The sequence below is a fragment of the Plutella xylostella genome, chromosome Z, assembly GCF_932276165.1.
Source record: "Plutella xylostella chromosome Z, ilPluXylo3.1, whole genome shotgun sequence".
NCBI classification, from domain to species: domain Eukaryota; kingdom Metazoa; phylum Arthropoda; class Insecta; order Lepidoptera; family Plutellidae; genus Plutella; species Plutella xylostella.
The window spans coordinates 3,875,566-3,889,212 of NC_064012.1; the positions used below are offsets into that span (position 1 = coordinate 3,875,566).

The following is a 13,647-nucleotide window of genomic DNA, read 5'->3' on the forward strand; positions in this document are numbered from 1 at the left end:
GCAATGGATAAAATACTAGGACATGAAGTTAGAGAGTATTGCGTTAATTATTTAGATGATTTAGCAATCATTACTACGGGATCTTTTGACGATCACTTAGAACTTATTGATGCTGTATTAGGAAAATTAAGTAAGGCCGGAATGACTTGCAATTTAAAGAAATGTGATTTTTTTTCAAAAGAAGTAAAAATGCTAGGTTTCATTATTTCGACTGATGGACTTAAAACTAATCCAGAAAAAATAAAGGCCATACAAGATTTTCCGATACCAAAGAAACTAAAACATATACGAGCGTTTCTCGGTCTGTAACTTTTATAGGAGGTTCATTCCCGATTATAGTATACACACTCAGCCTCTGTGTCATTTATTAAAGAAAGAAAAGGTTTGGAAATGGGAAAATGAACATCAGGAAGCATTTGAAAAGATCAAATCATTGTTTATAAAAACTATACAGCTTCATCATCCGGATTTTAGTAAACCCGAAATTTGCAGACTGATAGTTCAGGAATAGGAATGGCGGGAGTATTATATCAAAAAGATGATGAGGGAGAAATGAAAATATTAGATTTTTATAGCAAAGTGTTGAAAGGAGCTCAGTTAAATTGGACAGTTACTGAGCAATAGCTTTACTCGGTGATCAATTCATTGGAAAAGTTCGAAACTTACTTAAGGGGATCGCAAGTTAAAATTTTGATGATCACAAAGCTCTTACATTTGTTAAAAACTGGAAATTATATAATGCTAGAGTAACACGTTGGACAAATTATTTAGAGCAATTTCAATATGAGATAGAACATGTTAGTGGAAAGAATAACATTGTGGCTGATATTTTATCACGTTATCTGCCCGATGTTGAATTATTGCAGGAAGAAAAGGTTAATATACCTGAGATATTATATACAGAAATAAAAGTAAATAAAGAACTGATTAAGAAATTTAAAGATTTAGTAGAATTTCAAACAAAAGACAAGGAAATGGAAGAGATACGTAAAACTTTAGAGATAAGTAAACAAACACAAACATCTGATTCAGGAAATGGGCATTATTTATTAGAGAATGGGATTTTATATTTTGTGCCTCCAAACCAAAATTCAAAATTGATTTGTCTGCCAGGAAATTTAAGGAAAGATGTAATTTTGCAGGTTCATTTGGAAATGGGACACCAAGGAATTACTAAAATTATAAAATATGTAAAAGATAGATTTTATTGGAGGGGAATTACGAAATTTTAAGAAGTTGCCATGATTGTCAATTTACTAAAAGTAATACAATCAAATATGTAGGGCCGTGTCAGTCTATAGTTAGTAATAACATAGGAGATTTAATTATGGTAGATTTGTATGGACCATCACCTTCAAGACAGTTTGGCAAAAAATATATTTTAGTAGTTCAAGATACATTTAGTAAATTTGTAAAGTTTTATGAATTAAGAAAGGCAACTGCTTTATCAGTTTGGTGTAAAACAAAGAAGTTTTTTGACATAATAAAACCCAAAGCAGTGTTATCAGACAATGGCTCACAGTTTGCTAGCAAGCAATGGCAAGACAATATGGCGAAACATGGGGTAAAAGTGTTATACACGACAGGCAGGAATCCGCGACCCAACACTACTGAAAGGGTGAACAAAGAATTGGGACGACTTTTCCGAACTTATTGTAGGGATAATCATTGTGGATGGGTGTCAGTATTGCCGAAGTTAGAAAATTTATATAACAACACATCATGAAAGTACAGATTACACACCCTGTGAAATAATGTACGGAAATAAAACGGAAATTAGCTTCGATAAAATGATTGGTAAAGCGGGAGAAAATTTAGATATGAATCATGTAAGGTTAGACAAAATCTTGAAAAAGCAAGTCGAGCCAGAATAGATAAATTTAATAATAGGTAGGTATAGGATAATTTAATATCAAATTGGAGATGTAGTAAAAATAAAACGTTTGAATAAGTCAGATGCAACAAACAAGGTCACAAAGAAGTTTGAGGCATTATATGAAGGGCCATATGTAGTGGCAGCAAATCCATTTAGGAATGTGTATATATTAGTAGAACCAAAAACGAAGAAGGTTAGGGGCAATTTTAATACTATACATTTGTCCAAATATTATGAACGTACAGATTGAGGCTGTTTTGGGGAGGAAATAGTTTATTTAATGAGGAATTGTATAAATGATATTGATTAGCTAACAAAATTTGAAATAGTTAATATTGTTAATAGTTTAATAGATTGAATCTCATAAGTATAGAATTTTGTAGAATAAGTATTGATTTATTGTAAATATTGTAAAGAGAAATAAAAAAATATATAATAAAAATTGGTTGGTAGACTAAAAGCCAATCTAGGTTCATTGTTTGCTTATAATTAATACATTTATATATGAAGTCTTCTTCACGTTAAATTAAGCAAAGGATTAGCAAAATATGAGCATAGAGTGAGGGGGGAGATGGAGGGGTAGTGTAGCTATTTGTAAAGAGAGAGAAATAAAAAAAAAAGTGGTTGGCAGAGGAAAGGCCAATCCAGATTCATTATTTGTTCAATATTATTACCTATTACATTTAATACAAAGGAAAATAATATGATGTTACATTGACTTTGACAAAATATTGGCAAGAGGTGAGTCTGGATTGGAGGGTGTGATGGCGGCTTACCAAAAAAAAAAAAACATTTTTTTCCCCTCTCTCCATTGCAGTTTATTGTACTATGGATAAAATACTGTAACTATTTGTAATAAGAAAGAAATAAATAAAAAAAAGTGGTTGGCAGAGGAAAGGCCAATTCAGATTCATTATTTGTTGAATATTATTATTCAAATATATTACTAAACTATCAATTACATTTAATGCATAGGAAATTATTATGGTGTTACATTGACTTTAACAAAGTATAAGCAAACGATGAGTCTGGATTGAGGGGTGTGAAATAAACTTTCTTATACAGGTATGTGTCACAATGTTATCTGTTCCGGTGACGGCGTCGCTGTGATCGAATCCAGTGATGCCATCGATAAAATTTTGCCGTGGTTTAAACCGCGTCAATGCATTTCTGCTATTACCTATTTTTATAATTAGGTACATTCATAAGTATAGATAAATCCAAATATAGGGTCGATAGTTAATGAAAGAGGATAGGTATATATAATATATCAAACGACATTTGTTGTATGGAGAATTTGCTGTTGTAATACCTTTGCTGTGAACTAAAAACTATTTAAGTTATTAAAAAATTGTGTGTAAATGTTATACCGTCTTTTATAATACTTAATTAAAAACTAGTTTTATTGAATATATTTATTCAAGGTTATAATATAAATTAACATTTAACTAATGAAGCCTAACCTAATTATAAATAAAATTATGAAAACTGAACTAAAAGATAAAATTTTACAAATTCAAAGTATTCGCCTCAAACTTAGTCTAACTAGTCAAAGATGCCGCCTCGTATCGTTCCTAGCTAGAAAGTGCCCAACAAGCCAGCCGCATTACCGCGCTGTATCGCCAACGAAATGCGCTGAACCAGGAACGACCCAGAGCGAGCATCATGACCTTTTTCCTTCAGGCGCTTGCCAAGCTCTCTGATGAAGCATAAAGCCTCTGTTCCCCAGGAACCTACTGCTTCGACAGCAAAGGGCAAAAAGCTGTAAGAGGCTTTTAAATTAGAGTACTTTAAATGCTTTGCCCCTGCCGCTGTCTCGGCAGCAGCTCCTCCAGCACGAATTGTGTTGCCGAGATGAGCGGCGGCATAGGTACTTACGCATGTGGCGTCCCAAACCAGACATTGGCCCCTCTTCCAAGGAATTAGTGTGAGGCCATCAGGGCGCTTCCCGTCGGTCCGAAACAAACCAGGAGATTCAAGGACGCACGGGATATTAGCTGACACCAAAGCTCTGCGTATTATATCGTTGAGGGCACTATGACGGGGCAACCTCCCGGCACACCTCGTGCAGCTGAGAGCGTGGTGGCCGTCTGCCTCTACCATCACTCCGCAGATGCACTTGTGTGGGACACAGACGTCGCAGCCAAATCGCAATGCTACTGCAATGCGTAAACTGTCATTGTCCAAATATGTGCCAAGCTGGGGCGAAGGCAGTGCATGCAACCAGGCTCCCGCTTCCGGTCTCGTAACCGCCTTAATCCGTGCAAGGTGGGCCCCCGAGGAGTTTGCCATAATATCAGCAACGAGGGCCTTACACTGAATTTCATCCCATTCTAAATGGGTTAGCTTAGATAATAATAAATAATAGAAATATGTATTTGCTTGTTTGCCGCCATTTTATTAGTAGTGTGACAAGAGGTGACCATAGACTACATGTCTGCGCCCGCAAAGATAGTCTGTTTTAGTTAGTATATAAGATTCAAATTTGCAATGTATAAAGTTACCATGATCTATGATAGCGGGCCGATGCCCCCACCACTTCTCTCGAACATTCACCTTTGGGCTACCGAGCCACGCGCCTGTGTACAATTAACTAACTATTGTAATCTATATATTTGGCAAATAAGTACGATTTAAAGAAATTCGCATTTTTCATTTGCATCCTTTGTTCTCATCGCGAACAAGTTTGGCGACCGTGACAGGACCTGCATCTTCACGAAGGCGTTATAGAACTTGCCGGCCGCGGCGGCCATTACCGAAAACGAACGGCGCAAAAGGGCCATCGCCACGTGCCAAGCAAGCTCACATCTTGAAGATCATCCAGCCGCATCCAGAGTGCAGTACACGTGCACAACCTTTACGGAACCAGCGTGCTCAGCCAGCGTGCACAACCGTGCATAGCCAGCAGCCCGCATCCACGTGCATCTTCAGTGCGCATCCAGCCAGCATCCACGTGCATCTTCAGCGCGCATCCAGCGTGCATGTCCACGTGCATCCAGCGTGCGCATCGAGCGTGCATCCAGCGCGTCCAGCGCACCTAGTCAGAGCGTGCACAGCCAGTCCGCGTGGCGCATCCAGCCACGCCTCGAGTGGTGACAGCCAGAGGTGACACATTCCTCGACGGGAGTCTCCATCCAGCAAGTTCAGAGGTCCATGCCCGGTGCCTGGGCAGTGCCAGCGCCAGCTACCGCCTTGCCGTCAAGTGAGCCCGTTCCTATTCCTATTACCTACCTAGCCCTTGATTTGTGAGTTCAGTGAGTCTAACTCTTTAATTAGCAGTGCCTATTTTGTGCTACTATTACCCACCTACTTATAAGTGAAAGGCCTATGTCCCCAGCTTTGTAAGTGGATTTACGCTTCGAATTAGCACGCCTATGCAAGCTTATTATGCAATTTCCTCACCCTAATTAATTCACTTGGCTAGTGATTTGTTTTCATGGTTTCATTCATGAACATTTAATTCATAATAATCTCATTCCTCAATCGAAAATATTTCCAATTCATAATTGCATTAAAATACTCAACTGATTCATTCGTAAAATTCACTTGTAGTAAACAACTATTGTTACCAAGCGTCCGGGCGCCGGACGATCGGAATTCTTTTGTATTTATGCTAATGACCTTTCATTGAATAAAGATCATAAAATTTATTATTAGATAACACATATTCCTCTGTAATAAGGTCTTTTTTTTAACGAGAGCAATAGTTGTTTACAGTGTTTAATAGCAACATAATTTTGTTACGTATTTTTCATGAATGATAAATATACCGTAATATAGTGGTACATTAGTGCTTACGCCACAGTCGCATTGCCCTTTCTAAGCTATTTTGCTTACTATCTTCGATACACACACGCTTGCAACCATCTATTCCAGCGTCGCAGTAGCCGGGCGAGTGCCAGGCTAACCAGGCTTCGTGCTGCGGGCGGCCGGCTGCGCCGCGCGCCACCGCCGACCCCGGCCTCACGAGCTCCCTGCACCCGCGTCATCGTCAGCTGACTGCGCGCACAGTGGGCCGCGTCGTCGTGCCAACAAAGCAAGGGGCGTATGCTATATTTTCTTATCGATACTTGTTGAGTAACTAATTGTTTTTAAAAATGCCTGATACTGATGCCTCGAAATCTGAAATGTGTATCAAGGATTTAAATGCTAAGCGGAGTTCGATTAAAGGCCGTGTTACGAAGTTTAAAAAAATGGTTGAAACAACGAAATCATTAGAATCAATTTCTCCGTATGAAGTTATTAAACTTAGAAGTCAACTAATCAGATTCGAAGCATTATTTGGCGAATTTAATGAAGTACAGGGTCAAATTGAAGTCATTAATGTGTCCACGCAGGAACTTGAGTTGTCCGTTAGGGAAATTTTGGAGCAGGATTTCCATCACTGTATAGCTTTAGCTCAACAGATAATCGATGACAACACTCCTTCAAAACCGGATGAGGCTAGCCATTCCTCCCGTCGTTCCTCCTCTCATTGTCATCATCAAGATGATAATGACTATCTAGGATTCAAATTACCTACTATAAAAATCCCCAATTTTGACGGGACCTACTTCAAGTGGCTTGAGTTCCGACAGACGTTCAGTTCCTTAGTACATGAAAATACAAAAATTAAAGATATTCATAAATTTTATTATTTAAATTCATACTTGGAGGGAGAAGCGGCGAGAGTTATTTCGAACTTAGAAGTAAATGATGCAAATTATAAGGAGGCTTGGAATCTTTTACGCGAACGCTACGACAATAAGCGTCAATTGATAAATAATCATTTAAAATCTTTGCTTAGCATTGAATCAGTTCGGGAAACGGAAAAGTCGTTGCGTTTTATAATCGATCACGTGACAAAGAATTTACGCGCTCTTAGCACATTAGGGTTACCTACTGAAAAGTGGGACGTGTTGATTATTTACCTACTTGCTGAGAAACTAGATTCGAAAACCCTCTTTAAGTGGGAGGAAACTAAAGGTTCGTTAAATGAAATTCCTACGCTAGACGATTTTTTCTCATTTCTGAGAAGCCGAGCAGAACAAAACAGTTCGAGCAAAATTCACGGCCTAAAACACATGCACAGACCCACTCGAAGGTTATGCATTCCTCCACTGATGGTGATAGTAGTCCCACTCCTAAGGTGTCTTCTCCGTCTACTTCACTTGGGTGTCTATTTTGCAAGGGCCAACATAGGATTTATGATTGTTCTGCATTCAAGGCTAAATCGGTAGAAGATAGAATGTCTGTAGTGTCTAACTTAAAGCTGTGTACTAACTGTTTGCGTGTAGGGCATGTCACTCGGCGGTGCAGGCTCCCAGGGGCGTGTAGGATATGTAAACAACGCCACAACTCCCTATTGCACGAAGTACTAGAAAAAAAGGTGGTCGATATTCCTACAACTTCTGAAGTCTCTTCTATGTCCGCCTTATCTACTCCGGAGATATTACTTTGTACGGCTCAAATAACTTTGAGCAACCCGTCTAATAATAAGTGTATGACAGTACGAGCGCTGCTAGATAGCGGGAGCCAGTCATCGTTCATCACAGAACGTGTGATGCAAACTCTTCAACTGACTCCTCAGCCTTCCAATATAAACATAGTTGGTATCGGCGCTACTTCACTAAAATTAAATCCAAAACGCTGTGTTCTTCGTATCGATTCGAAGCATAGCAATTTCAACAAAACATTGTCCTGTTTTGTGCTGCCGACTATCTCTGGCCAAATACCTAGAGCTTCCTTTCAAAAAGAGGGCTTTAACTTATCTGGTTTTTTATTGGCAGATCCTGATTTCAATCAATCCTCCACAGTCGACATGCTTCTGGGGGCAGATATTTTTTGGGATCTGATAGGATCAGAGCAGCACTCTTTAGGAGATAATAATCCGATACTTCGTAGCTCAAAACTAGGTTGGTTGGTAGGTGGTCAAATTTTTGCTGTAGCTGACAAAACGCAGGCTTACTGCAACTTTTCTCAAAGTGAAGGTCTTGCAGAGCTCAATAATGACCTAAAAAGATTTTGGGAATTAGAGAAGGTTCCGAGTAAATCTTTACTTTCAGAAGAAGAAGCGCTGTGTGAGCAGCACTTTGTGGAGCACACAAACCGTGGTAAAGATGGTCGATTTTCTGTCAAACTTCCACTGCGTGATGATAGAGAATGTTTAAGAGATTCATTTCGCTTGGCCAAAAACAGATTTATGAACCTAGAGTCTCGTTTTAAACGGCAGCCCCTACTCAAGGAACTGTACTGCGATTTTATACGCGAATATGCCGATTTAGGGCATTTGTCAGAGCATGTCGAGACAGAGAGTCTTTCGACAGAGATAAAATATTATCTTCCCCATCATCCAGTGTTAAAGGAGAGCAGTGAGTCTACTAAATGCCGCGTTGTTTTTGACGCCAGCGCTCGCTCCACATCCGGCTTCTCCATGAACCACATACAAATGACGGGGCCTACTATTCAAGACTCACTATTTAATATTTTGATACGTTTTCGTACTCATAAATATGTTCTTTCAGGCGACATCGAAAAGATGTACCGACAGATTATGGTCGATGAACACGATCGTAATCTTCAGTTAATACTGTGGCGAGAGAACGAGTCCTTGCCTCTTCGTACTCTACGTTTGAACACCGTCACATATGGATTTTCAAGCGCTAGCTTTCTTAGCACGCGTTGTCTGTGGCAATTAGGTGATGAATGTGAGGACGTTCTCACCAAAGAAACTATACAAAAGGATTTTTACGTGGACGATTTGCTCACGGGAGCGCAGTCCGAAGCTGAGTTGCTCCACGTTCAGCAATCCATAACCAAGGCCCTATCTAAAGGCGGCTTTCACTTAAGAAAATTTAGATCCAATATGCCGTCTTTACCTTCTCAGGGTGATGATAATAATGGCGATGCACTTGTTTTCAGCAACGCCACCAGTATATTAGGCATTGGTTGGACCCCTACCTCGGACAGTCTCCATTTTCCCTTAAGTCCATTTTCAGGCACTTCCTTCACAAAGAGAACTATTTTATCCTCGACTTTTCAGATTTTCGATCCGTTGGGTTTGCTGTCTCTTTGTACTATTCGGCCGAAAATTTTCATTCAAGACTTGTGGGCTAACAAGCTGGGTTGGGACGACCCCATTCCGGAAGTAATTAGAATGGAGTGGCTAAAATTTGTGGAAGGTCTGGACAGCATTGCAGCGTTGCGATTAAATAGGTGCGTTTTAGTAGATGATCCCACTTATATCGAAATGCATTGTTTTTGTGACTCTTCTGAAAGGGCGTTTGGAAGCTGTATTTATTTGAAATCTTCTAATGCTCTAGGACAGGTAAAGGTGAGTCTTCTTTGTGCCAAATCCCGCGTAGCACCTGTTAAGGCTACTACCATACCACGCTTAGAGTTGTGCGCTGCTCTGCTCGGCGCACAATTAGCCTCAGAAGTCACCCAAGCTTTAAAATTTGTAATCAACCGTCATATATTTTGGTCGGATTCTAAAGTAGTGTTGTGTTGGCTTCGGAATACCAAAAAATTAAAGACATTTGTTGCCAATAGAGTGGCAGCCATCACTGACCTTACTGAAAAGGCCCCCTGGCTCTATGTTCCAACATCGCAAAATCCCGCTGACCTCGTATCGCGAGGTGTTGATCCACAGCTCGTACCTGATCTAACTATTTGGTGGGAGGGCGCTCCTTTCTTACAGTTAGAAGAATCTTCTTGGCCATCCTCGGTGGAGGATTCGCATGATGTTGCAGACTTGCCGGAGGTCAAAGCTCATTCCGCTTTGGTGGGGGAAGCTCCTCTCAATCTTTCACGGATCTCAAGGTTAAAAATAGCACAGCGTGCATACGCTCGTGTTCTAAGATGGTTTCACAATGCGAAGTCAGTAAACAAAAATAATAAAATTCCACTATCAGAACCTCTAAATGCATCTGAACTTGATAATGCACTTATTGTTTTAGTGAAACAGTCACAAAATTCTTGGTTTAAAAAGGAAATGAGCATGTTGTTGCAAAACAAGCCACTTAAGTCAAACTCAAATATTGCCTCACTCAATCCTTTCATTGATTCTAAAGGTATACTACGGGTAGGTGGACGCATTGGTGACTCCAATTATGATTATGATAAACGACACCCAATACTTTTGCATGGTAGTTGTCGCTTAACTCAGCTCCTCTTTCAGCAAGAACATTTCCGTCTCATGCATGCCGGGCCACAGCTTCTTCTGACATCTATAAGAGATCGATTTTGGCCTATAGGTGGGCGAAATCTGGCCCGCAGCACTGCGCGTAAATGTTTTGTATGTAGTAGATTTAGAGGCAAGCCTATGACAAACATAATGGGAAACCTACCAGTAGAGCGTGTTATGCCAGATTTTCCATTTGCTACTGTCGGTACTGACTTTGCCGGTCCTTTCCTTATCACCGACCGAAAAGGAAGGGGATGTAAAATTACGAAGTGCTATCTTTGCATCTTCATTTGTTTCAATTATAAATGCATACACTTGGAGGCGGTTAGTGAACTCTCCAAGGATGCTTTTATTTTAGCGCTTAAGCGCTTCATTGCACGTAGAGGTCTGCCTAAATTAATTAGCTGTGATAATGGTGGAAATTTTGTAGCCGCGGCCCGCGAAATTAAAGATTTTTTGAACTCGAAAGAGAACACTAATGCCGTTCTAGATTTCTCAGCTCAGCAAGGCCTAGAATTTAAATTTACACCAGCATACGCCCCTAATTTTGGAGGATACCATGAGGCTGGGGTCAAGTCAGCCAAATTTCATTTGCGTAGGATATTAGGGAACGCACATTTGACCTTTGAAGAGTTGAGCTCACTGTTCGCACAAATCGAGGCCATCCTTAACAGCCGTCCCCTCTGCCCTCTCAGTCCTTCCCCTGACGACCTACAGCCCCTCACACCGGGACACTTTTTGATTGGCAGGCCACTCACTGCACTGCCCGCACCAACGCTGACGGACTGCAACACCAATCGCTTGGATCGCTACCAGCGCCTCGAACAAGTTCGGCAGCACTTCTGGCGTCGCTGGTCCAACGAATACGTCGGAGAACTGCAGCAACGTACCAAGTGGCGGGTCAGGTGCACGGACCTTAAGACTGACGACATGGTGCTGCTGAAAGACGACAGCGCCCCCCCTCTCTGCTGGCGCCTCGGCAGAGTGGTGAAGTTGTTCCCGGGAACCGACGGAGTCCCGCGCGTCGCTGACGTGTCTACCTCGCGTGGCGTGGTGCGCCGCGCTCTCAATCGCATCTGCCTACTGCCTATGCCGGTGGCGGACGACAACAAAACTTGAAAGGTTGCAATACCTTTCAATGGCCCGGAGGATGTCTGCGCCCGCAAAGATAGTCTGTTTTAGTTAGTATATAAGATTCAAATTTGCAATGTATAAAGTTACCATGATCTATGATAGCGGGCCGATGCCCCCACCACTTCTCTCGAACATTCACCTTTGGGCTACCGAGCCACGCGCCTGTGTACAATTAACTAACTATTGTAATCTATATATTTGGCAAATAAGTACGATTTAAAGAAATTCGCATTTTTCATTTGCATCCTTTGTTCTCATCGCGAACACTACATAGAGGATGAAAACCATACCATAAACACATCATTCCTCCACCTTTAATTGTAAAACTAAAATATAACCTAAAAAACTTGTATACAAAGTGTATACAAAAATATAAAAGTGCGCCTTGAATGTTGTCAAGGTATCTCACGACTACCGGAATACCTTAGCAAGAGAACATTTTGAGACGCTTTAACTAAATTAGAAACAACTGACGACGCGGGATGAGAATCCTTTCCGCGTTAATGCTAGTGGTCTTTCACACGACCCTAGCAGCATCAAAAGTAGAACAGCAGGCGGCAGACATTTCCAAGGCTTGGAAATTCGACGCCTCGCAAATAAACATCGACCCATCGACATGGACTACGGAATTCAGAGAGAGAATGATGAAGGTTGGAGTCGGCATGGGTTATGCACTGACACTGTCATTGCCCTTAACGCACCTAGCTCTATTCGGACTTTTCCTTTTCGGACTAGTTAAACTGTCTTGGCCAATGATTTCAAAAGGAAGGATACGCCCGTCAGAACGTTTTGTCAAAAGAAAATGGCATCCGCGCGCTGGCCCTAAATTCATACAAATTATGACAGATTTATGAGGTTTTAGGGCCAACGCGAGGGTGTCATTTTCTAGAGCGGTTGGGCCTGTCCTTACGCTAGTAATATATAAGTCAATGGTCTTGGCCTATAGTTATGACATCATGCTTGGCTGTTTACGGGTGGACACACAATCGGAAGACTTTTTTAGCCGCAGGTGTGGTGGCTACATATGATTAGCGTTTGGAGTCTCCATATTGTAGCAGCCAAAGCAGTGCCCATGCGCACCCCAGCAGTTGAGTGGTACCGGACGTTCTGGTTAGATCAGGGAGGGGGAACACCAAAGCTAATGTGCGGTGGTGAAGAGATCACCGAAGTCAACCTAACCCACACAGACCATTACGTTTATTTAGGTCAGGATGACCCATTCAACTGACCTTGTGTGAAATACAGGAAAAACTCTGTTATTTCCTAGTTCAGATCAGCATTTTAAACTTCCTTTAGCATTAAGAGTTGACCTATTATTGTAAATAACATTTAGCATTAAGTATTTTCTGAATAAATATTCTGAAAAAAATATTCTATTCTATTCTTGTGCTTATGCCGAGAGTAGCAAACACTGCGTTACCGTGTTTCGGGTGAGAAGTCTCGGCGATAAGCTCAAGTCCAGGGATGTGTGGTCGGCTCTGAGTCTCGTCTCTGTGGGTCTCCTGCACACACATCACATCGCACTGCGTTGTACGGTGTAGGTCGGCGAGGATTTCTGACTTGTTTGCAGAGAAACCCTCGATGTTAATAGAGACTACCTTCAGAGCCGGCGCTAGAGCTGGACTCGGTTTGTCGTCGTGGTGAAAGGATTCGCCAATCTTACGCTCATGACCGCTACCAGCGGTGCAGTATCAGTGGCCCAGTTCTGGGCATGTATTATTTAGCGACTTTGTTCGTTTGTCGTCGACACGATAAGAAGAAGAAGGATGACCCATACTGCTATATAGAGTTAACATACGACACATGGTGGTTGCAGTCTAAGGGAACTAAAGATCATTGCATACAAGAATTCCATAAGAAAGACTGTAGCTACTTGGGCAACAGAGTACTAACATCCGAGATCGAATTCCTAGAAATAAAAACAGTAGAGGATTGTATTGGCATCAAGGGATCTAGGCAGGAAAAGCGACAGGGACAACCTGGGTGGTACCGAGTCTTAAAATCAGACCCCTCTGTGGTCACCCCACATGGCATTCTCCATGTGGTGGCCAAGGAGGACGGATACTACCAGCTACATGAGATGTACAAATGGTACAGTCTCTACCTAGACGGCAAAACTTATAAAAATGCAGCACTACAAAATGGCGTAAGGAGGTGGATCAATCCACACTGGCTACTTGTTACAAAGGACAAGGATCTTAGGGCCAAATTCACGGGTTGCATAGAAATCTAAGTTTTATTAAACTACGATTTCATTAATCACGATTGCAGATTTCGTCAAACTGCGTTTAGAGTAACCTGAAATTCATCGGTGCTATTTTAATCTCGTTTACGTAACCGGTGTTTCGGCTACAGACGAGCCAGCAACACTGAAATGCGTTTAGTTATTGCGTCGCGCCGTACATACTTTTTGCGTATTTTGATTTCGAGCAATGGAGTAACAAAACGTTTTGACACATTATAAAACAAAAAA

General features: G+C 41.3%; 1 protein-coding gene across 1 annotated transcript; it reads left to right on the top strand.

The window, feature by feature from the left end:
• The first annotated feature begins 8,847 nt into the window (after positions 1-8,847).
• On the top strand, positions 8,848-11,441 carry LOC125491229. Its single transcript, XM_048632710.1, has one exon. It carries the CDS (start codon positions 9,012-9,014, stop codon positions 11,157-11,159), a length of 2,148 nt encoding a protein of 715 aa, XP_048488667.1. The 5' UTR covers positions 8,848-9,011; the 3' UTR covers positions 11,160-11,441.
• The last annotated feature ends 2,206 nt before the right edge of the window (positions 11,442-13,647 follow it).